Raw genomic sequence first — 26,793 nt, 5'->3', positions numbered from 1 at the left:
GGGGAGCAGCTGGATTCAGCAATGTTAGATGAGTTATGCAACATACACTGTTGTCACTAGAGGGCAGTATATCCACCCAAATCATAAAACTAAATGTAAACACTTTCAAAATAAACCATTACAACACTACTCTAATGAAACAAATCCTTGAAGCAGCAAAATTTGATTTGTAGCTTTTTTCTAATTGAATTACTCAAGTTAATTGATTAATGGTTGAAGCACTAGATTATTTTATTTTAGGCTACAACTGCCAAGAGAGATTTTGAGGAGAAAATTTCCCAAAATGTTTCAATATTATTCAACATATTTATTAATATTGGGGCTGCAGCTATCAATTATTTTAGTAGTCAGTTAATCGACGAATTAGTTAGGTCGAATAATCGAATAATCAGATAAGGAACATAAATTAAAATACCTTAGCTGAGCCTCAAACGGTATTAAAAAAAACCGAAATGAGGATCTAAGTACAAAAACAGAATAATTGGCTAACTTAGCTTAAATGCTATAAAATGCTAACATTTTTTTCTTTAAACAATGCTCTTAAAAAATGTTCAAACACATTTCCACAAAAAAAACTGTTGAATTTACCTATGAAATAAAAACTGTTGAATTTACCTATAAAATACGAATGCATTTTAAAAACATTAGCTCTAACAAAAACTTAGCTTACGTTAGTCTTCACAGGGAGCAGCTGGTGAATGTGAAATGAGTTATGTCATATCCACAGTTGCCACTAGAAGGCAGTGTATCCACTCAAATCAATAAAACTAAATGCAAACACTTCCAAAACAAACCATTACAATGCCACTTCAATTAAACGAATACTCGAAGCAGCAAAATTTAATTCTAATCTTTTTTTCTAATCGAATTACTCGAGTTAATCGATTAATCGTTGCTGCACTAATTAATATTGTTATTTTTCAATGGCCACAACGTGAATAGATTGGATAACTGTGATAATTGTAATTGATATGAACAACCTTGTTCCTCAACTGTATAAATATTTGATCAAATTATTGCGCAGCAGTTATTGGGATTTAGGGCTGCAGTTATTGATTATTTTAGTAGTCGATTAATCGATGAACTAGTTAGTTTGAATAATCAAGTAATCGCATAAGGAACATGAAACATTAAAATACTTGAGCTGAGCCTCAAACGGTATAAAAAAATAAATAAATGAGGATCGACGTAGTTAAAAAAAAGAACAATTGGCTAACTTACATAGCAAAAGTCCGCTAGCTTAAATGCTATAAAATGCTAACGTTTTTATACAATGCTATTGACAAATGGTTCAGACACATATTACCACAAAAATGGCTAAATTTATCTATAAACTAATTTACGAATGCATTAAAAAACATGAGCTCAAACAAAAACTTAGCTTACGTTGGTCTTAACGAGGAGCAGTTAGGGAGCAGCCATGTGAAATGAGGCAGACCAGAGGGCAGTGTATCCATTCAATAAAACGAAACGCAAACACTTTCAAAATAAACCATTAGAACGCCCTTTAATTAAACGAATATTTGAGGCAAAAAAATGTAATTTGAATATTTTTGTATAAACGAATACTCGAGTTAATCAAGTAATCGTTGCAGCACTAACTGGGTTATTCTTGAGCTAAACTATGTCTTTGAAGATTTTAGGGACAAAGTCACGAAATCCTGACATAGTTTATTTTTTGTGGAAAGATGGTTATGTCTATTACGCAGGGCCGGCCCAGGCCATTTGGGGGCCCTAAGCAAAATAATGCAAAGGGGCCCATATTTTTGGCCCACCATTTTGTCACAGTGTACTGTGAAACCCATACATGCAATCCAAGCCATACGTCAATATTTTGTATATTAATCAGATTTCGTTGCACTGCATACTTAAAACTTCTCACCCCAAATGATTGTCAGTACTTACAGTAGATAGCGCCAAACCTTTTTCTAAAAGAGGAAAGAAAGAAGTTAAGGAAGAACATTTATTTTTTTAGGCTTGTAATCAAGTATCAAAACTCACAAAAGTCAAATGAAGCAAACTGTAGTAAACAAAATAGAATATAAATTAAACAAATGCCAGTTTGGGGGCCCCCTAGTGGTGAGGGGCCCTAAGCAACTGCATAGTCTGCGTATAGACTGGGCCGGCCCTGCTATTACGTAGCCCATTTCACTGGTCGTTGGCTCTGAGTTTGATCATGAAATGTCTGTTTCTTCCTCAGCATGAAACCAGAGTGTTGCGGGTTAAGGTCATTGCGGGAATTGATCTCGCCAAGAAAGACATAATTGGAGCCAGGTGAGTTTCACTGACTATTATTCATTAAAAATTGTGAGGTTGATGTTGAAAGCAGAGCCCTATACGTTTTCAGTGCTGATCCCTGCTGACTTCGGGCAAAAGGCAGACTACTCCCTCAACTAATCGCCAGGGCACATAGTACACAACCAATTTTTGTTTTAATTCATAGTATTTTATATACACTACTGGTCAAAAGTATTGGCAACCCTGCAATTCTGTCAGATAATGCTTAATTTCTCTCAGAAAATGATTGCAACTACAAATGCTTTGGAAGCAATATCTTCATTTATTTTGCTAGCAATGAAAATACACAAAAGAGACTGGGAAAATTTTTTTTTAATCATTATCACTTTACACAAAACCCAAAAAATGGGTCGAACAAAAGTATTGGCGCCCTCAGCCTTATACTTGGTAGCACAAGCTTTAGAGAAAATAACTGTGAACAACCGCTTCTGGTATCCATCAAAGAGATTCTTACAATGCTCTGCTGGAATTTTAGACTATTGTTCTTTGGCCAACTGCTTCAGGTCTTTTAGATTTGAAGGGTGCCTTCTCCAAACTAATGGGATTCAGGTCTGGACTCATTGCTGGCCACTTTAGAAGTCTCCAGTGCTTTCTCTCAAACCATTTTCTAGTGGTTTTTGAAGTGTGTTTTGGGTCATTGTCCTGCTGAAACACCTTTGACCTCTGAGGGAGAACCAGCTTTCTCGCACTGGGACCTACATTATGCTGCAAAAATTGTTGGTAGTCTTCAGACTTCATAATGCCATGCACACGGTCAAGCAGCCCAGTACCAGAGGAAGCAAAGCAGCCCCAAAATATCAGGGAACCTCCGCCATTTTTGACTGTGGGGACTGTGTTTTTTTCTTTGAAGGCCTCGTTTTTTTTCCTGTAAGCTCTTTGTTGATACCTTTTCCCAATAAGCTCTACTTTTGTCTTATCTGACCAGAGAACATTCTTCCAAAACGTTTTTGGCTTTCTAAGTTTTGGCAAACTCCAGCCTAGTTATTTTTTATGTCTCTGGGTCAGAAGTGGGGTCAATGGGTATCCTACTATAGAGTTCCTTTTCATTCAGACGCCGACGTATAGTACGGGTTGACACTGCTGTACACTCGGACTGGAGGACAGCTTGAACTTGTTTGGATGTTAGTCGAGGTTCTTCATCCACCATCTGCACAATCTTTTATTGAAGTCTCTCATCAATTTTTCTTTTCCGTCCACATCTAGGGAGGTTAGCCACAGTTAGGGGTGCACGATATCTATTTTTTGAAACCGATACCGATATCGATAACTTCCTGCTCCTCAAAGCCGATACCGATACGATAACCGATAATATATATATAATTTTTAAATGTATATTCACATGGGTTTTTGAACACTTGTAGGCCAAAAATACCGTTATTTCCCGAATATAATGCACACTTTTATTCGCCAAAATCAACTTGTAAAATCATGGTGCGCATTATAAACGGGTACATGGATGGAGACAGAAATATATATATATTACATATATATACAAACCGATTTTTTTCTTTTTGACACGGCCACGTTGTGTTGTAGAAGCATAGGCGGCGACCCGTTGCCGACCATTACGGTACGTGACGTCACCATTTTGTTTCGGTAATACTTCACTCTAATCGGCCGAATGATTTCGTCTGTGTTAAATTCTGCTTTTTTCAGTCTTCGTAAAGCACAGAATTTAGTTTCTTGAACTCATTTGAGTCAACATTTATTACAGCGCCGCAACTCGGACATTAACAAATGAAAGCACACACACTTCCTGTGTCCGTCAACTATATCTGTCCCCCCGGGAAACTTAAACCCAAATAACAATAGTTCCTATTGTTACTGTCGTGTCGACAGCGATGAGCTCACTCGGATTTCCGACTTATGTTCTCACTTTCATTTTACCGTATCAATCCATGGAAGAAACATTTATTCATCATGATGAAATGTGAAAGTTATACAGCAGCCTTTAAAAGAAAAGTCACATCTGTTTTGTTTTCTCCTAGATTCTGGTAAGTTGGAGAAGTTGTCAAATCATATTATTACCGTAAATATTGTCAGTTTACGGTAATGTGTTGAACTACCAATGTGCTATGCTTGTGCTGCGTTTCACCAGTCAGTAAAATGACATTTCTGTATCTGTACACAAGGTCTGTTTTCTTGTATTCTTCTATTTATTGGTGCTAAAATTAGGGTGCGCATTATAAACGGGTACAATAATTTCCCCTAGATTTTACAAGTAAATTTGGGGTGCGCATTATACACCGGTGCACCTTATATTCGGGAAATTACGGTACTATTGGTGGATTCAGCATAGACTTGCCTTTGACCTAACCAGAATTTTTATGATGACAGGAACATTATTATAATGAAAAAAACAAAGACAAGAACAGTTTTGACTTCAAATAGAGTGCCCATATTTATTTTTTCAAATAAATAAAATTTGAGTCAATCACCATCAATTAGTCAATATTATTGATGATATGTTCCCCTGAACAATGAGCGCTGAACTAAAACAATATAATATGTCAGCAGATTAAACATTTGGTACAAGAGGAGATGAGACTTTTGTGGTATTGGTCCATGAAACAACTCAAACGCACACATCCCAATCCACCGACACCGTGCCAAAATTAATATCGATAGGCCCGATAATATATAATGTTATTGGATTTATTGGGATGACGTCATAATTCCAATTATCGGACCGATAATTATTGTGCTCCTCTAGCCACAGTGCCATGGGCTTTACACTTATTGATGACACTGTGCACTAGGGGTGGGCGATATGGCCTTAAACATGTATCACGATAAATGGAGCAGATTTATCTCGATAACGATAAATGACGATAAAGTCGTCCAAGCGGACTGTTATATAATTTGAAAATCTGAATCAATGCATGAAATACAGATTAACAGTTTCTTGTTGATTTAGTTACCAGCATTCATTTTGATATATTTAACAAATGTACATGCAGTCTAGACATTAGGTTTATACAAATGAATTGTAAACAATAAGAATTCAAGTATGAGCATTTATAACAGAGTGTATGGCTTGAACAATGTACATTGTCAAAATCGATATGCCTGTGCAAACATGTCATTGTAACACAAATGACTTGCAGCTCAAACAGTACACTTCAAAAAGACAATCTATTGTTAATGGCTGCTGTGACATAATTATTCAATACAAGTGTCTACTTTATGGTTTCAGGGTCCCCCCCCCCCAGTGCATTTTTTAATAAATGCACACATACATGAACCCCCAAACAGACAGACACACATTAAAGCTATATTGATCTTCTGCAAATGAAACACTTAAGATTTTATGATAGCAATAATGACACAGAATTAAGCACATACAGAAAAATAGCTGGGGCCATTTGTGCTTTATGCTGAATGCTTTACCATCATAAAAAGCTATCAGAGAAATCACACACAGTCAGATACAAAATAACGCGACATAGTAATTGCTAGATGCAGTCCATGCCCAATCCACTCATTAAATTCAGCCGTTTCGACAAGGTTAGAGCCGCTATCCGACTCCATCACGTTCATTTGTAGCGTTAGCCGCTAGCGGCCGCTAGCGTTAGCGGCTAGCGTTAGCCTGTGGCCTGGCTACCGGTAGAAAGCACTGAAAGCACCATCTCCGGAAATTGTGAGAACAAGGGAGGACAGCTGGTGAAAGCCCATCTGGATGCCACCAAGAGTCTATTAAATGTCGGGTGAAAGTTTGGCGAACCTCCCTTAAGCCACACTCCATCACGTTTTGCTTGTAGCATTAGCTGCTAGCGTTAGCTTACCGGGCTTCTGTTTGATTGGCTTCCTGATGATCACGTGACTCCCTACGTAAGTACATTCACTGCTTTCTTAAAGGGGAATGAGCATAGACGAACAACACAGAGTCAAAGCGGGATGAAAAGACTATTTTCTTGTTTTATTAATTTACCAAATTTACCGACATGGTCAAAATTACGTCGGTCATCGTGAAGAATTTCGGTGACGGTAAATTTTCGGTTTACCGCCCAGCTCTACTGTGCACAGTGGACACAGGAACATTCAGGTCTTTGGAGATGGACTTATAGCCTTGAGATTGCCCATGCTTCCTCACAATTTTGCTTCTCAAGTCCTCAGACAATTCTTTGGTCTTCTTTTTTTCTCCATGAATGAATGAATAAATGAATTTATTGTCATTGTCATCATCATCAAAATCATTAACAGTTTCAGAGTGTGGAATTTTTACCCGAAGGAAAGACGAAGACAGACAAGGAAGACGGGAAAGGCAAATGCTTATCGGAAACCCGTCCCCCATCAGCCCGGGTCGCACAAACAGCATATTGTGTATCAGTCCACAATACACAATATTGTGTACCATGCCCAATGTGATACACACAAGGACACAGGACGGAGGTTGAGTCAACTTTAATCCATTTTAACAGGCTGCAAGTGTGATTTAGTTATTCCCACTACCTGTTATGTGCCACAGGTAAGTAACAGGTGCTGTTAAATTACACAAATTAGAGAAGCATCACATGATTTTTCAAAGGGTGCCAATACGTTTGTCCGGCCCATTTTTGGAGTTTTGTGAAAAATGATAATGATTTTTTTTCCCATTCTCTTTTGGGTTTTTTCATTGCAAGCAAAATGAATGAAGACATTACTATCAAAGCATTTGTAATTGTAATCATTTTCTAGGAGAAACTGAGCATTATCTGACAGAATTGCAGGGGGGGGGCAATACTTTTGGCCAGCAGTCTATATATATTTTATGACCAATTTACACGGAAATTGGAGGCGTTCACAAGGAATGATGAAAAAACTGAACAAACGCCATTTTGCAATGTATAATTTTTGCCTTCTGATTATTCACCCATACATTTGTCATGTTTTTGTCTGCAGCGACCCCTACGTCAAACTGTCCCTCTATGTCACAGATGAAACCCGAGAGCTCGCCCTCGTCCAGACAAAAACGATAAAAAAGGTAAGTTGCAAACTGGAGCCGACAGTTTACCGTTTCTTCTTCACCCTTGCTCGAGTTTGCGTGAGCTGTAATTTGCTTTGACCTCATCAGATTAGCCACGCCTGGTCTAATCATGTCCTTCCGTACAATTACTGTCCCACCGCTTACGCTTGTGTCGACTCGCACAGCAGTTTCCTGCCCTAGTTGTTCAGGAAATGTGTTGCTCATGTAGCCACAGCAGTGAGAGCTAATGCTACTTACTTCCTCCTTTTAATAGGCCTCGCAGTCCAATTAGCCCGTGTTATCCACTTAAAACAAATAATTAGAGGGAAAAAGCGTTTTAGATGTTGCTCTATTTATCCTTCTGCGGTGAATTTAAATGAGTTTACCAGAAGTATGACAGGCATTGAGTTAATTTTGGGGCATTTCACGTCATTCCTTGTTGATTTTCAGTCACTTTCTTTTCTTATTGGGGCATTTACTGGTCACTCCTTGTTGATTTTGTAGCATTGACGGGTCACTTCCTACCGGTTTGCCGTTTGGAAGACCGAAAGTTTACCACCGAATAATGTGAATTACCTGAGTCCTTTTGTGATGATGTACTTCCAAACCGCGGAAGTGTTGCTTCTCGCCATGTTTTGATGACGAATTGATGAATTAAACCTACAAGGACATCACGATGAGATGTAAACAAGTGAGAGTGGGTTTAAGAGGATGCTTGCCATGCTAAAGCGAATGCTAACGCAAATGCTATGCTAACGCTATGAGTTACATTCAGATTGTAAGGATCACTCAGTAAACTCCTTAACTCATTCACTCTCAGCCATTTTCACCGGAGCAAGGCTCTTCGCTCCCGGCCGTTTTATTGGATTTTGACTGATTTTGCAAGGCCCACAGAAAATTCTGTTATTTTGCTATATAAACATGGAATCCACCAAAAGATAGATTAGACTCTTCTTTCGGCAGAAAAAAAAGTTAGTTCATATCTTTTTCCATTCTTTAGAAATTAGCATTAGAAAATAGCTTAGTTTGAGCAATTTACAATTTCTGATGAAAAAACTGATAAATTGAGCTTTTTGTAAAAGCATAAATTTCAAACATAACTTTGACTTTAACACAGCTATTTTTCGCTTTTCTGACATCCCAAACATCTGAATAATGTTTTCGTTCTACAAAATAACATAACAAGACAAATAGAGCTTTTGATCGCAAAGTAACAATTTATTTACACACAGCTAAACTATTGAACTGTTGAACTATATGCGCACACAACAACGGGGAAGGCTCTCGGCTGCTCCCGGTTGAATGAGGTGGCTCCCAGTAATCTGATGAGTCCGGATCAAGATTGGTCTCACTTTTTTCATCATCTTCATCGTTGGTTTCAACCTCGGGCTCAGGAGTAACGCAACGTGAGCTCCGCAGAACGCGTGTGGAACCTGACGCTGTTGTGGTCGTCACCGTCTGTCTCATCGACAGATTTTTTTTAATCCTTCTTTGACGATGGTTTGGTTTTCTTTTCAAAACACTCCTCCAGTGTCGTTTGCCCTATTTTTTCCGATCGTTCTCCACATTTTTCTCAAATTGTCACACGTCTTCAAAAGATCCCTCCAACTTCCGTTTCCTATTTTTCTTCACTTCCTTTCTTGGCCCGAGTTGAGTTCTTACCTCCAGTGGCCAGTTTTATTCCTTTAAAATGAGTTTTGAGCATTGTGCGTTGCAGTTTAGGTGCAGCAGAACCTAGAGATGCCTCTTGTCCAAAAAAACATAAAAGACATATAAATACGTTTTTGGGACACTGAAACAATTAAAAATAGAACGTATTTATACGTTTTTGGTAGCAAATGAGTTAAAAGGCTAAAGCAAAATTGCATAATCTCTCATGGCAACATAAAAAAATAATCTTAGATTCTGACATCAGTCAGCGGCGGCCGCAGTTCCCCGATGTCTGATCAAAATCCTTTTTTACGATTTTCTTTTTTTTGTTTTTTTTTTGGTTAATCTGCGAATAACCGATGTTGGAAAAAGTCCATATATCGGTCCGATATATCTGCCGGCGTCTAATATAAATAAATTCTTATTGGTAGGGATGTCCCGATTCGATCACGTGATTGGAAATCACGTTCGTTCACGTACGTTCACATGAAATAATACCATACGTAACCTAAGGTTAGGTTAGCAGCACCCAAGGACTCACAGAGCAATGTTTCTCATTTTAAAATAACAATCACTTAATAGTACCAGGGTACATTAATAAATATTTATTAATTCACCAATGTATATGTGAATTAATGTTAACTATGGTATTATTTCACGTGAACGTACCTCATAAGTATTACTTAACCTTAATTAACCATTAATGAATGTTTTTTGGACCCTTATTGTAAAGTGTAGCACACATATCCCTTAACTAAGAAATTATAAATGCTTAAGTTCCCCCCTCTTAACCTTTATTAACCATTACCGAATGCTTTTTGGACTCTTATTGTAAAGTGTAGCACACGTATCCCTTAACTCAGAAATTATAAATGCTTAGGTTCCCCCCTCTTAACCTTTATTAACCATTACTGATTACTTTTTGAACCCTTATTGTAAAGTGTAGCACATGTGTCCCGTAACTAAGAAATTATAAATGCTGAAGTTAACAAACCCTAACCCTAAACCCTAACCTTATATAGGCCTACATATATTTTTAATTTTACCAAACTGTTAGTTACAGTCTGGTAATGCATTAACTAATGCATTAACTCATGTTTATTAATATACTAATAAATGTTAAGCAATTACCATATTGGCCTGAATATAAGACGGCCCTGATTATATAAGAGACGACCCCCTCTTTTTCAAGACTCAAGTTTGAAAAAAGACATTTTGAACACAGCCGCCACAGTCTCGTTTATTGGTGGGAAACACTGCTTATATTCGGGCCAATACGGTATATTAATTATTGTAATGTTACTTAAACATTAGTTATTGTCTTAAAATGCATTAACTAATGCATTAACTCATGTTAATTAATATATTTATAAATGTTAGCTAAGGGATTAAATGAATTATTGTCATGTTACTTAAACTTGAGTTATTGTCTAAAAATGCATTAACTAATGTTAATTAACGGACCCTTATTGTAAAGTGTTACTAGAGACACCCCATTTTACAAACTGGCTGATGGCAGTCAAGCAGCTCCCTCTGCAAGCAGACATATGCTGCCAGTGGCCATGCTTGCCTTATAGGCTATGAATAGCGACAACACACTGCCATGTGGAGCAGAAAAAAAGAAGCTTCCTCCACGGGCTTTATGTTTCTCTTTAAGTGGGACACCTTTTCATGGCGTTTTTTTATGGAGATAAAAGTTTTGCTTGTGGCAAGAAGGAAAAATAAAGTGAACAAATGATTTGATTCAGTGTATTTTTTTCAACCTTGGCTTGTTTTTAGAAATTTTTTTCCTGGGAAAATAATTTGTGTTATTATTACTTTTTTAATCTTGACAGGCCTAGTCGCGAGTAATATACAGTGGGGCAAATAAGTATTTAGTCAACCACTAATTGTGCAAGTTCTCCCACTTGAAAATATTAGAGGGGCCTGTAATTGTCAACCTGGGTAAACCTCAACCATGAGAGACAGAATGTGGAAAAAAAACCAGGAAAATCACATTGTTTGATTTTTAAAGAATTTATTTGCAAATCATGGTGGAAAATAGGTATTTGGTCAATACCAAAAGTTCATCTGAATACTTTGTTATGAACCTTTTTTTGGCAATAACGGAGGCCAAACGTTTTATGTAACTCTTCACAAGCTTTTCACACATTGTTGCTGGTATTTACGCCCATTCCTCCATGCAGATCTCTTTTAGAGCAGTGATGTTTTGGGACTGTCGTTGGGCAACACGGACTTTCAACTCCCTCCACAGATTTTCTATGGGGTTGAGATCTGGAGACTGGCTAGGCCACTCCAGGACCTTGAAATGCTTCTTACGAAGCCACTCCTTTGTTGCCCTGGCTGTGTGTTTCGGATCACTGTCATGCTGAAAGACCCAGCCACGTCTTCAATGCCCTTGCTGATGGAAGGACATTATCACTCAAAATCTCTCGATACATGGCCCCATTCATTCTTTCCTTTACACAGATCAGTCGTCCTGGTCCCTTTGCAGAAAAACAGCTCCAAAGCATGATGTTTCTACCCCATGCTTCACAGTGGGTATGGTGTTCTTCGGATGCAATTCAGTATTCTTTCTCCTCCAAACACGAGAACCTGTGTTTCCACCAAAAAGTTCTATTTTGGTTTCTTCTGACCATAACACATTCTCCCAGTCCTCTTCTGGATCATCCAAATGCTCTCTAGCGAATCGCAGACGGGCCTGGTCGTGTACTGGCTTCAGCAGGGGGACACGTCTGGCAGTGCAGGATTTGAGTCCCTGGCAGCGCATTGTGGTAGTAGCCCTTGTTACTGTGGTTCCAGCTCTCTGTAGGTCATTCACTAGGTCCAACCATGTGGTTTTGGGATTTTTGCTCACTGTTCTTGTTATCATTTTGACGCCACGGGGTGAGATCTTGGCATGGAGCCCCAGATCGAGGGAAATTATCAGTGGTCTTGTATGGCTTCCATTTTCTAATAATTGCTCCCACAGTTGATTTCTTTAGACCAAGCGTTTTACCTATTGCAGATTTAATCTTCCCAGCCTGGTGCAAGTCTACAATTTTGTCTCTGGTGTCCTTCCACAGCTCTTTGTCTTGGCCATAGTGGAGTTTGGATTGTGACTGACTGAGGTTGTGGACAGGTGTCTTTTATACCGATAATGAGTTAAAACAGGTGCCATTAATACAGGTAACGAGTGGAGCCTCGTTAGACCTCGTTCGAAGACGTTAGACCTCTTTGACAGCCAGAAATCTTGCTTGTTTGTAGGTGACCAAATACTTATTTTCCACTCTTAATTTGGAAATTCTTTAAAAATCAAACAATGTCATTTTCTGTTTTTTTCCCCCACATTCTGTCTCTCATGGTTGAGGTTTACCCATGTCGACAATTACAGGCCTCTCTAATCTTTTCAAGTAGGAGAACTTGCACAATTGGTGGTTGACTGAATACTCATTTGCCCCACTGTAACTGAGTGCAGAAGTGACCGAAAAATGAATTGGAAATGACCTGAAATAAGCCAAAATTAACTTGTTGCTTGGCATTGGCTGCCACTGACTGACTGGTGGCAGCGAATAAACATTCGTTCTTTGGCTGCCAGCCGGCCCTCTTCAAACAGATTGGACGTCCACTAGTGATAAACTCATCCCAATTCATAGCAGAAGGATGAAAATGACTTGTTTTTTTATTTTAGTTGTTTTGTACAATATCCTAGAATTATTTCTTGACCCATCTATACTGTAGATAATTGCTGTATCGCCATATTGTAAGATAATCGTGAGCGTGAGCCTTGTATCGCAAATCGTATCGTATCGTACCTCAATTTGTCCGAGTTTTCTTCTGCTTTTTAGATCAGAATGTCCATATTGTAATTTTTCCTGTGTAGAAATTTATAGCCCTCATTTCACGTAAAAAAAAAAGCATAAGTGTATGCTCTATTTATTACATTGTTAAATTTTCACCATTTGAACTTCATTTTCCAGACTCTCAATCCCAAATGGAATGAGGAATTTTACTTCAGGGTGAGTATCAATTTCTTGAAATTTTTTCCTTCTCATGTCATGTGTTGGGTTTGATCATCCCATATGACGGCCTTATACATATTCTGCAAAAAGACAGCCTTTTTATTGTCATTGTTCAAAAGAACATGCAATGGGGGCTGTAGGTGATGTGGGAAATTTGGCACTACATTCAATTAAAACCTGGCGTTTTTCCAAGCTGCAAAACTGGCATGTGGAAGTTTGCTACTCATTTAAAAACATTTGCCAACAATTATTTCTTTGTATACATCACACTAGATGCTGTTGCAATGTCCGTTTTTGTGTGAGAGGAATAGGCAGATAGTGTATATCAGCTTTGATGCTGCATACATTTCTACGGAAGCATGTTGCTACCCCCCACACCCTCAAAAAAGTCCAGTATTCGTTTTTTACATGATTGTTATCAAGTTTTTACATGATAATATCACTTGATTTAGTTTTTACATATCACGTTCTTTCATGATAATCATCACATTTTTAAGAGGATAATTATCTACTATATTATCTATCATGTAAAAACTTGATAACGATCATGTTCTCTTAAAAATGTGATGATTATCATGAAAGAAGGTGATATGTTCAAACATATCAAGTAAAGTGATATCATGTAAAATCATGGTAATTATCAGGTTTTTACATGATAGAACCATATAAAAACAAGTTAATGCTCATGTAAAACCGTGATGATTATCAAACTTGTTTAATATCATGTAAAAGCGCGTTTACTATCATGTAAAAAGTTACTTGTTTACCACAATGTGAAAAAGGATAATTATCATGTTAAAACGGGGTAATTATCATGTTAAAACGTGATAATTATCATCTTAAAAATAAAAACAGGTTAACGCATGTAAAAAGTGTTTACTACAATGTGAAAACGGGATAATTATCATGTTAAAATGGGATAATTATCATCTTAAAACGCTGTATCATTCAAAAACTGATGATGACTATTATGGAAATTCATCATAACTATGCAAAAATGTGAAAGCTTTAATGTAAAAATGTAGTAACGTTCATGTAAAAATGTTCTAATTATCATTTAAAAACGGGATGATTATCTAATAAGAACTTGATATTTAAAAACGTTATATCAAGTAAAGTGATATTATGTAAAATTGTAATAATTATCTGGTGCAAAGCCAGATAATGTTATTCTGCAACTTTATTATTATTTATTATTCTTAATCAACTTATTGTCCGTGTTTTTTCGGCGCGCCGCGCAGCCCGAACCATTACACCAATTGGCACCGCTCAAGTTTCGACACGACCGGAATTTTCGCGCGACCATGGCAATTTATCAAACGGCCCCGAAAAATTTTCCGTTCGCCCGTAAACGCCGATTTTCCAATTTAAAAAAAAAAAAAAAAAAAAAAATTCTGAACGCTACTTGTTATCATGTAGAATTGTGATAATTTTTAAGTTTTTACATGATGGAACCATATAAAAACATGTTAATGATCATATAAAAACGTGTTTACTATCATGTGAAAATGGGATAATTATCATGTGAAAACGGGATAATTTCATGCAAAAACATGATAAATATATGCGAAAACGTGATAGCTTTCATGTAAAAATGTAAAAATGTTCATGTAAAAACGTAATAATTATGTAAAAACAGATGATTATCATGTAAGAACGTGATATGTAAAAACGTCAAGTGAAGTGATATGTAAAATCGTGATAATTATCATATAGAATCGTGATGATTATCATGTAAAGTCCTGTTAATTATCATGTGAATACCGTATGTGAATTTATCACGTGAATATGTGGTAATTAGCATGTAGGAACTTAATATGTAAAAACATCATATCGAGTAAAAAAGTGATACTATCATGTTAAAACGCGATACTGAACTTTATTTTATTTTATTTATTTATTTATTTTTATGGGTGGCAGCAATACATTTCTGCAGTTGGCGTGAACACTACTCTTTTTGTTGCCGGTGCAGGTGTGTCCGCAGAATCACAGGCTTCTCTTTGAGGTGTTCGATGAAAACAGATTGGTAAGTCTCACTCCTCCTTACCCTTTCTTCATCACCTGCAAAGTATCGTCAGCTCTATATTTAAAATCACCCGCTGAGATTCTTAAGACATGACATTTTTCCTCATTTCCCATTTATAAAGTGTCTGTTTCCATTGTACCAGATTTGAGAATTTTTCTAGGACTGGTTTTCGGATTAGTACCTTCTGAATATAATGATTCGGGATCTTCCCGATCCGATCCTGACCTTAAATATGAGCAGACTGGGCTTTCTATGGAAAGACTTACCTCAGTAGCAGGTGTAGGCTTTTTGCAATGGTTTCTCAGTAACTTAAGCTCTTGGAAAGCCCTTATTATGTTTGGTAGAACGATTAGTGGATGCTTCCCAGGATGTCTCTGACTGGCTTTGTAGAGAATTTTTTTGTGAGCAGATAACCACAATATCTTAGTATTTTTTTGTATGGTCATATACAGTGGGGCAAATAAGTATTTAGTCAACCACTAATTGTGCAAGTTCTCCCACTTGAAAATATGAGAGAGGCCTGTAATTGTCAACATGTGTAAACCTCAACCATGAGAGACCGAATGTGGGGAAAAAAAAACAAAACAGAAAATCACATTTTTTGATTTTTAAAGAATTTTATTTGCAAATCATGGTGGAAAATAATTATTTGGTCAATACCAAAAGTTCATCTCAATACTTTGTTATGTACCCTTTGTTGGCAATACCGGAGGCCAAACGTTTTCTGTAACTCTTCACAAGCTTTTCACACACTGTTGCTGGTATTTTGGCCCATTCCTCCATGCAGATCTCCTCTAGAGCAGTGATGTTTTGGGGCTGTCGTTGGGCACCTTGGACTTTCAACTCCCTCCTCACCCCGTGGCGTCTTAATGATAACAAAAACGGTGAGCAAAAATCCCAAAACCACACGGGGGGACCTAGTGAACGACCTACCGAGAGCTGGGACCACAGTAACAAAGGCTACTATCCGTAACACAATGCGCTGCCAGGGACTCAAATCCTGCACTGCCAGACGTGTCCCCCTGCTGAAGAAAGTACACACCCAGGCCTGTCTGCGGATCGCTAGAAAGCATTTGGGTGATCCAGAAGAGGACTGGGAGAATGTGTTATGGTCAGATGAAACCAAAATAGAACTTTTTTGGTAGAAACACAGGTTCTCCTGTTTGGAGGAGAAAGAATACTGAATTGCACCATACCCACTTTGAAGCATGGGGGTGGAAACATCATGCTTTGGGGCTGTTTTTCTGCAAAGGGACCCGGATAACTGATCAATGTAAAGGAAAGAATGAATGGGGCCATGTATCGAGAGGTTTTGTTCGAAAATCTCCCTCCATCAGCAAGGGCATTGAAGATGAGACATGACTGGGTCTTTCAGCATAACAATGATCCCAAACATACAGCCAGGGCAACAAAGGAGTGGCTTCGTAAGAAGCATTTCAAGTTCCTGGAGTGGCCTAGCCATTCTCCAGGTCTCAACCCCATAGAAAATCTGTGGAGGGAGTTGAAAGTCAGTGTTGCCCAACGACAGCCCCAAAACATCACTGCTCTAGAGGAGATCTGCATGGAGGAATGGGCCAAAATACCAGCAACAGTGTGTGAAAAGCTTGTGAAGAGTTACAGAAAACGTTTGGCCTCCGGTATTGCCAACAAAGGGTATATAACAAAGTATTGAGATGAACTTTTGGCATTGACCAAATACTTATTTGCTAGAGGTGTGCAAAATTTCCAATTCTTAGATTATTCGCGATTCGGCCGTGGAAGATTCGAGAACGATTCACAAACATCCAAATTCCGATTATTGAAATATGCCAAGTAAAGCGGAAGTACAACACACTCAGCGCGCCGCGCGGTCTTTGGGGCGCAACGAGGAAGAACGCAGCGAGAGTAGCTAAACAACATGCTTCTCATTACCCGGCCCCTCGGGTAATGCCAATGCTCAACTCACGGCTCTAGATCAACTCATGCCACGAGATAAAAAAACACAACAACATACCTGACTGCTGCCGAAAAGCTGCTATAAAGTACGTCATCCTCATAATGTAATGGTAGACATCATTTATATAGGACTAGATGCACCATTGATTCGGTAGCGTGAGCAGCACATCTACAAAAAGCTAGATGCGGGCGTTAGTAAACGGCCGCCATCTTAAAGCAGTACACTTCCCTGCAAGGCTGTTGTAGCGAACCTTCCAAGCAAACCTAATTAACTTTTTATCTAAAATACTCCTAAATCGGTAAAATATTGACTTGAATATATCTTTAAAATAGTTTTTAAACTTTCACATGTCGAAAGTAGACAAAAGGGAAATTATGGAATAACGGGAGCAATTTTAACAACTTTAACAGTTGATTCACAACATTAAATTAATTGAATGTAGTTTGCTGTTACAGAATGGGGACTGGAGTTTTTTATTTACTGTTATTTACTGCTATATGTTAACTTGATACTGAAATAGTAGTTTGGTTTAGCCTGAGAGGATTTTTGAACAATTTTGGAACTAATGTACAAAACATTTAATTTAAAAAAAAAAAAAAAAAAAAAGGAGGGTGGGTGCATCAATAATCGTTTTATAATCGAATCGGAGCCTCTGAATCGTAATCGTAATCGAATCGTTAGGTGCCCAAAGATTCCTAGCTCTATTATTTTCCACCATGATTTGCAAATAAATTCTTTAAAAATCAAACATTGTGATTGTCTGTTTTTTTTTTTTTGTCCACATTCTGTCTCTCATGGTTGAGGTTTACCCATGTTGACAATTACAAGCCTCTAAATTTTTCAAGTGGGAGAACTTGCACAATTAGTGGTTGACTAAATACTTATTTGCCCCACTGTAAATCATACATGTATATAATCAGTGCATCTATCAGTACTGCGCTCCAAAGGAAGACTGGAATCTCTGGCATGTGGCCTTCCAAGAATGGGACAGCTCAGATTTTCCCTAACGTAAGCGTTGTGTTCAGCGGCAGTAGGGTGACACATGAAAGCGAAGCCTCAAGCCTATTTCTCTCCTTATATGTCTGAGGAGGGCTTTTCCATCTCTTGGTGCATGCAGGGACATTTCCATAAAACTGTAATGTATTTTATTTCGGATTATCGTTGGCGATTTATGCTACGTCTCAAAAGAATCAGTCAGTTTTAGTGAGAATGTTCTGTGCCCACAAAAGACTGGCTGTCAATGTCAGAGCTGGACGTCAATCCAGTCAAAATAATTTGGATGTCTAGCACTGTGACGGCAGCCAGTGAGCCGATGAGTTAAAGATCATTTTGCATAGTGTCCAAAAGATACTTATGTTATCACTGTTCAATTTGGTATACATTTCTTATCTGTTAAATTCATCCACTCACAAGTAGTATCTGGTTTTTGACTGTCTTTATAACAGGTTTCTTATTAAGCTTCTCACAGTCATTAAAACTGTACATTTGAAGGAAAAACACTGATACTGAACGCATCTTTGTTGCTTGCAGCTAGCTATGACATACAGTAGGAATCGGAACATGTGGAGAGCTCACAATACGATTTGCGATACAAGGCTGACGATAACAAGTATCTCCCGATATGTCAATACTACAAATATCGATACATGGGTCAGGAAATCATTTTACAATATACAGTGTAGTGATTTTTGGTCACTTATTGTTAATTTAGGGGCATTTCTGGGTCATTTCTTGTAGATTTTGGGGCACTTATAGATCACCTCCTGATGATTCTGGGTTACAGAACAGGAAGTGACATGTGAATGGCCTAAAATTAACATTAATTCCCCTATAAATAACCCCAAAACCAGGAAGACTGGCTGTGAACGCTCTGTTTCAGTGCCATCTCGGACCCTCCCAGTCAAAATGGATTGGCTGTCTAGCGCCGTCAATGGCAGCCAGTGAGCTAACACAGACACTATTCTTGTAGAAGATTTTGGTAGCGACCTGTTGGTATCGCGCAGAGGTGGGTAGAGTAGCCAAGTACTCAAAAAAGTGTAGCGTTACTTCTAAATCGTATTACTCAAGTAAAAGTAGTCCTCCAAAAATGTACCCAAGTAAAAGTAAAAAAGTATTTGTTAAAAAGAATACTCAAGTAATGAGTAACATTGTGTGTAACTGCTTACGTTTTTTTTTTTTCAATCATGGTATTTTTTTTTTATCTACTTCATCGATATGAAATGTTATTAGGGCCAGAGCACCAACATGGTGCAAAGGTCCTATTGTTCTGCACAGGATTATTATTATTCTTTCTTCATGGCAAATGAAAATGGCCCATTTGGAGGTCTTAACATGCTCAAAAACTCACCAAAATTTGCAACACACATGCGGATTCGTGAAAATTTCAATAATTTGGCAACATCGTGAAAAAATGTCAAAAAATGGCTCAGTGGCGCCCCCTGGAATTTTTAAAAAAGGCCTGTCCATTTAGGTTTTTTCAACGTAGAGTGATGAAATTTGGGGAGTCGATACCTTGGGCCAAAATGCTTCAAAAAGTCTCTTGCACCCATATTCCAAACCCAACAGGATATCGGGTATTTTGTAGTGATGCACGATAATACATTTTTCAACCGATACCGATAACCGATAATTTCCTCCTCATTCCAACCGATAACCGATAATGTCAAGCCGATAATTCTATTAAAAGATTTATGTAAAATTTTAAAGTATACACAAAAGAAAATATTACTGTGCAAAAATATAATTTATTGCTCTTTTTTTCAACATAAAATATGAACAAGTCGTCAATTCAAACATCTAAATAATGACAGATTGTCTGACATTGTGTAATGGTAAACCTTTGGCAACAATTACTTACAGAGTAAATACCTAAGTTGCACAAAAATGCCTTTAAAAGTAAGCCATTCCTAACATATATAACATTAATACACTGCAAAACACACCTCCTTAAAACTAGTCAGTTTTAAGTGTAAATCTATTGGCAATAAGTGAAATTATCTGCCATCGCTTCAAGTGTATTTCTCTCAGATTTCTTGGAAGAAAAATAGCTAGCTGAAAATAATCTTAACAGCCTTGTTTTAAGCAAAACATTATTATACTTAATCCTAAAAAAAAAAAAAAAAACTTGGAAGAAGGAAAGATTTTGAAGAATATTTGTGGCTACAGAATATTGATTTAAGAATTTGATTATCTACTGTGACTGTAATTGAGCAGAGAAATAAGTTAAATAATTTGAAAAGTGATTGCTAATGTTATATGCTTTGTTGCACACTGTGAAAATGATTAACTCAAAAGAGCGAGCTGTCATGTACCCATTCTGCAGCGCTTTGTTTACATTTGCGGCTTTTACGACATTTGCTTTACAGCAGCTAAACTGCTACACGGCAGTACTATTTGGACGGAGTTGGAGCTCGCATCCGCGTGCGTGTTGCAAAGTCATCTGACCGCTCGTCATTTTACATACTGAATGCATTATTGACTGGCTGACTTAGTTTTCTCCATGTTTAAATTATCATCTAACCACTGTGCCGTCATGATAAGCTTGCTTACTGGACATCACTTTTTCATGAAGAATGGTGGTCGTATAAACTGCATTATTTTTTTTTTTATCCAGGGCTTTTGTTCTCGGGTCATTTAGGTATTAAAAAAAAAAAAGTGTCTCGTCTCGGCAGCAGCTACGTTCGTACCGGATAATCCGCCCGCCCAGGTGTTGTGCCGAAAAATAGCCGCCTCCCGCGTGAAATGTCCCTCCTGACGGGAACGCTTATTTATAATGCTTCATTGAGCGTTTATTTGATTTATTTGTTTATTTATTTTATTATTGAGCGCGCACACGTCACTCGTACAGCTTTTTCTTACCAATTGATGGACTTGGAAACGACTTTCTTGTACCGTGAATATCTGTATTATTTTACCCTGCTTGAACTAATAAATGTCATACCTGTGTGATTGTCATTGAGATATGGTCGTGAAAACCTGTAGACTAATACAGTTCTGTTCAAGGATGGTTTATGTGGCTCAGTCCACGATTTGTTACTAAAATAAGGTACTAGTATTTTGTCTAATTTATTTATTTAAAACTGATTTTACAGTCCTAGATCCATTGCTGTAATGCGTCCATGAAAACATTTGATGTTTTCACCTCAATAAAGCGTTATAAATGAGCGTTTCCGTCAGGTGGGACATTTCACGCGGGGCGGCTATTTTTCGGCACAACACCGGCCGGTTCGCCGCGGCGTATTCGGGTCCTGGCTCTGCTCGCACGCCGTGGGGGAACGCTCGAGAAACCGGGGTGTTCACCGGAGGTTGCGAGGCGGCGGCGGCCTGCCGGACCAGCCAGAGCGGCGGGCTCCGTCGGAAGACAGCTACTTGCCGACTATCGGTCTCCAGTCGTGCCGGTGTTTAGCCTTACATGCGAATTTACCACCCGCCTTGGGCTACATTCCCAAACAGCCCGACTCTGTATCGTCACAAGCCCTGTAGTTTAACTTAGTTAGTGTTTACAATACAGGACTGTCTCAGATAATTAGAATATTGTGATAAAGTTCTTTACTTTCTGTAATGCAATTAAAAAAACAAAAATGTCATACATTCTGGATTCATTACACATCAACTGAACTATTTCAAGCCTTTTATTATTTGAATATTGCTGAATTTGGCTTACAGCTTAAGAAAACTCAAAAATCCTATCTCAAAAAATTAGAATACTTCCTCAGACCAAGTAAAAAAATAATTTTATAACAGCAAAACTAAATCAAACATTTGAAAATGTCCATTGATGCACTCAGTACTTGGTTGGGAATCCTTTTGCACGGATTACTGCATCAATCCGGCGTGGCATGGAGGCAATCAGCCTGTGGCATTGCTGAGGTGTTATTGATGCCCAGGATGCTTCGATAGCGGCCTTCAGCTCATTTGCATTTGTAGGTCTGGTGTCTTTCATCTTCTTCTTAACTATACCCCACAAATTCTCGATGGGGTTCAGGTCAGGGGAATTAGCAGGCCAATCAAGGACAGTGATGCCATGGTCAGTGCACCAGTTACTGGTGGTTTTGGCACTGTGGGCAGGTGCCAGATCATGCTGGAAAATGAAATCCTCATCTCCATAGAGCTTTTCAGCAGATGGAAGCATGTAGTGCTCTAAAATCTCTTGGTACACAGTTGCATTTACTCTGGACTTGATGAAACACAGTGGACCAACACCAGCAGCTGACATGGCTCCCCAAACCATTGCTGACTGTGGGAACTTCACACTGGATTTCAAGCAACTTGGATTTTGCTCCTCTCCAGCCTTTCTCCAGACTCTGGCGCCTTGACTTCCAAATGAAATGCAAAACTTGCTTTCGTCTGAAAAGAGGACTTTGGACCACTCTGCAACTGTCCAGTGCTTCTTCTCCATAGCCCAAGTCAGACGCTTCTTCCGTTGTCTTGAGTTCAGAAGTGGCTTGACCATGGGAATACGGCTATTGTAGCCCATTTCCCGGACACGTCTGTGAACTGTGGCTTTTGATACCTGGACTCCAGCTTCAGCCCACTGTCTTTGAAGCTCCCCCAAATTCTGGAAGCGGCTCTTCTTCACAATTTTGTTAAGGCTGCGATCATCTCTCTTGGTTGTGCAGCGTTTCCGGCCACATTTTCCCCTTCCAACAGACTTTTTGTGGATATGCTTTGAAACTGCACTCTGTGAACAGCCTGCTCTTTGAGAAATTTCTTTTTGTGTCTTACCCTCCTGATGGAGGGTATCAATGATGGTCCTCTGGACAGCAGTCAGATCAGCAGTCTTCCCCATACTTGTGATTTAGTTTACTGAACCAAGCTGAGTGTTTTTAAGGCTCAGGAAACCCTCGCAGGTGTTTCGAGTTAATTAGATGATTCAGGTGATTAGTTGAATAGCCTACTTGTATACTTTTTCATGATATTCTAATATTTTGAGATAGGATTTTTGAGTTTTCTTAAGCTGTAAGCCAAATTCAGCAATATTAAAATAATAAAAGGCTTGAAATAGTTCAGTTGATGTGTAATGAATCCAGAATGTATGACATTTTTGTTTTTTTAATTGCATTACAGAAAGTAAAGAACTTTATCACAATATTCTAATTATCTGAGACAGTCCTGTAGCTTTAGCATTCTCCGCTAGCAGCAGCCTCGTATTCGTTCCAAAAATCTTTGTGATGCAGTTTTAAATGTCTGCTGGGTTAGTGGTTTTGAATGAGGACGCTTTCTTTCTGTATCTTTAGTATTTTGGATTGAATATTGGAAAACATGCCATTTTTGTCAAAACCAGGGTGCATGTTTGAGACCATTGCGCCGAGGCAGTTAGTTGGATCCTCCTCAAAATTGGTGAGACTCTTCATGAGACATATGAAATGTTAAGTTATCAAAATGGTGAGTTTTCATTCACGGGCCTGACCTGGGCGGAGTACCAAAGTCGGGCTTATTTGGGGATTAGGGTTAGGGTTTAGGGTTAGGGCGTCTTCAGAGCATGCTCGAAAAATCACGAAAATTTGCACATATCAAAATGGTGAGTTTTCATTCACGGGCTGACCTGTGCGGGCGTTTTTTTTGTGTGTGTTAGGGTTAAGGTTTAGGGTTCACACTATGCTACGTCTTCTGTGGGAGACAAAAAATACTTTGTACTTTTCAATGACATATATTAGGGATAAAACTACTTCTTCTGTGGGAGAAAAAAATACTATGTACTTTTCAATGACATATATTAGGGGATAAATTGGTTCATCTGATGACAGCAGTGAAGAACTGCTTTGACTCATTAAGGCTGTTGCTTCACACTCTGCTACTTCATCTTTAGGAGAAAAAAAGATACGATGTATTTTTCATCGTGCCAAAGTCGATGGGGTGCCAAAGTCGGACATTTTTTTGACAAAACACCAAATTCTGAAAATGACTAATAACTCCCTCATACAACGTTCAGTCTTTTTCATATTTGGCATGTACGTAATGTATCTCAGCCTGAACTGGACTTCATTTAAATATCACCCATTAGGCCTGGTGCCCCCTGCTGGGAACAGGAAATGGGCTGTTTTACGAGACCGACTCCTCCTCGAAGGAAAAAAAACCTAATGACCCCCCAAAAAATCTCTGAAAAGAAATTGGAGAAATCAACACAGGACTCCCGAGGGCCCGTTGAGTCCTGCTTGCAGGGCTAGTTATTATTATTATACTTTATTATAACTATTACGTGACCATATTAGGCCAAAAAGATGACACAAAAATTGACGAATTCAGATCAGAACAACAATATGAAACATCACCCGTCCAAAGAGCATGAGTGCCCTCTAGTGGAGAAAAAACACATTTAACTCTGATTGGTGTAATGGAGTCATGTGGTTACTGTTTCGACGTCTCATTGGCGAAACTGAGACGGCCGCTGTTGGCATATCTGGCAATAATAAAGTCAATATTTAGAATAAAGACGAAAACTGCAACGGCTCTAGTGTAGCCAAAGTAGTGCTGTAAGAGTAGTATTTCTTTACAAATCTGTTCAAGAAAAAGTAAACGGTATTGCGTGGTAAAACTACTCTGTGAAGTACATTTGTTTCAAAAAGTTACTCAAGTAAATGTAACTGAGTAAATGTAACGTATTATTACCCACCTCTGGTATTGTGATATATCACCTTTCACATCCCTACTTGTTGGTTTGATATTTTACATAATCTTCTGAGGAAAAAAAATTGTAAAAGTTTTGTTGTACAGCATAGAAAGAATAAACTGAATAGTTTAGTGTTCTATTTTGTTTGAATCTGACTGTTATGTAATTGGCAAACTTGGGTCTGTGCCATCGGACCACACATTGCATTTCTTTTTACACACAGTTCTCCTGAACAGTTCCTGCTCACAATCAGATATTGACAGTGCCAAACACAGTATGCAGTGTCTTCCTATGCTTGACAGACTCTTCTTCTGTTCCCGTGGCTACGTCAGTATTTCCCACCTATTAAAGATATGAAGCCGACTCATCAGAACTTAAGAACTTTGCTATTTTCCCACTGATATACGTCCAATCAAGTGCTTTGTTGACTTTCCAGAGAACCTCACCCAGCTCATTTTTATCTGGAGTATCTTAAATCGGCTATTTCCTTTGCAGATAGTGCAGTTCACGTCTCTGGTTATCAGTCTCACACTTATGTGTGCACGCCTGTTTTTAGCATTGTGAACTAAAATAGTATCAAAGATGTGCTGTAACTTCAGAAGCCTTTAGGTGTAAACAAAGAAGCCTCGAAAATCAATCTCGCTGCATACGTTTCTCTTCGATCTGTAAGAGTTTTGTTTCTTGCACTCTATTTTGAGCAATACCTTGCCTCTTCATCTCCAAAACACGCACACAACAAGAAAAATCACAAGCTTAGTTTTATTTTGTTGTGCGTAGTTATCGTTTTAATGACGCTCGTAGTAGCGGTGTGCCAATACATCGATCATTAGATTCATTGAGATTCGACACGTGATGATTCGATTCAGATTCATAAATGTTCCAAAACGATGATTTTCCCTAATGACTTAATGACAGCAGCTGCTAGCGGAACGAAATTCAAGTCATGTCTGCCGCCCAGACACCGTAAGGGATGCGCACAGTTAGGATGGCTGCTGCAGATGTTATTGAGCGAGAGATTTACTCTTGTTCAAAAGACTTGAGAATTAATTTGTGTATGAGACAGGCAAGAACCGGCGGTCACGCTTTGAGTCCTTTTCTGTGCATAAGTTATTTTTCAGAGCGAGAGGGAAAGAACGATAGTTCCTTACTCCTTGCCTTACAGTTGTCCAGCAGTAGGTACAAGTCGTGTTAATTGGATAATGTCCCTCGTGTGTTGCTAAGTCCCCTGTGCGTGAGTATACGAACCCTCTTGTACTGTTTAGCCTTTATTGTTGTTGTTTTTGAGATGTCACTAGTTTACGCCGAGTGCTATGCTAATTAGCGAATTTGCTAACGTGTATTTGGTGGTGTACAAACGTTACTCCAGATGCAGAATGTGTAAAACCAGGATAAAGTACAGTGCTAACGCTACAAACATGCGAAATAGTACCGAAATCTGTGAAAACAAAGTATATTGGGTAAATGTAATGTTATTTCAAAAGGCACTTTGTTTCCAGAAAATGTGGAATTCATTCCACCAGTGTAAATTTTATTGTATTGTTGAGAGAAAAAAGTACTGCCTTTGGAAAAAGCTACCATACTTTTCGGACTATAAGGCGCTACTTTTTTCCCTCATTTTGAATCCTGCATCTTATAGTCCAGTGCAGCTTATTTGTTGATTTATTTGGGTTAATAAGTAACGCTTTATTTGACAGTGGCGTCATAAGATTGTCATTAGACCGTCATAATTATGACATGAAACTATCATGGCCGTTACTGAATGCTTATTTCAGATGTCATTAATTGTCATCAGGCAAATGATCTCACTAACACCATTTATGTCCACTTCGCATCTTTTACAGTCATTCAAAAGTGAGATAATTTCCCGGATCACACTAAATGACATATGTTATAAGCATTCATTAATGCTCATGACAGTGTCATTTCATAATTATGACTGTCTAATGAGAGTATTATGGTGCCACTGTCAAATAAAATGTTACCAAATACCGTAACTAGCAATTCATAAAACAACTGGAACAGTAACTGAAGAAATAATTAGCACAGAACATGAAGTTTGATTGTTATTTACATCTGTAGTGCTGCAATGCATGCTCGGAGGCATTTTGGACGACAACAGTGTTGACAATAGGTGGCAGCAGAGGTTTACTGTCTCCCCCATGGGAGCAGTGATGGCAAAATGAAGCTTCTTGAAGCAATGAAGCTTTGCAGCCAATTGGTTCAAAGCTTGATGGTGGTTCATTTGGTCTTATGACAGTCTTATGATGCGGCTTTCAAATAATGTTATTTGTCAATATCTTTTGGTGTAAATATCTCATTATACAGTGA

The 26,793-nt window shown here is 38.4% G+C and overlaps 1 protein-coding gene across 3 annotated transcripts in view; it reads left to right on the top strand.

Moving 5' to 3' along the window:
* nedd4l (NEDD4 like E3 ubiquitin protein ligase) overlaps positions 1-26,793 on the top strand; it is a 109,309-nt gene that overhangs the window by 7,663 nt on the left and 74,853 nt on the right. For all 3 annotated transcript variants that reach the window (XM_057818849.1, XM_057818847.1, XM_057818848.1), the window contains exons 2-5: positions 2,201-2,274; positions 7,180-7,261; positions 12,853-12,891; positions 14,867-14,920. In XM_057818849.1, the coding sequence (XP_057674832.1) occupies positions 2,201-2,274; positions 7,180-7,261; positions 12,853-12,891; positions 14,867-14,920 (249 nt within the window). The remainder of the gene's footprint in view (positions 1-2,200; positions 2,275-7,179; positions 7,262-12,852; positions 12,892-14,866; positions 14,921-26,793) is intronic.

Source organism: Corythoichthys intestinalis, chromosome 17 (assembly GCF_030265065.1).
Source record: "Corythoichthys intestinalis isolate RoL2023-P3 chromosome 17, ASM3026506v1, whole genome shotgun sequence".
NCBI lineage: Eukaryota > Metazoa > Chordata > Actinopteri > Syngnathiformes > Syngnathidae > Corythoichthys > Corythoichthys intestinalis.
The sequence above is the reverse complement of the archived record's forward strand: the minus strand, read 5'-3'. Positions and strand labels throughout refer to the sequence as shown.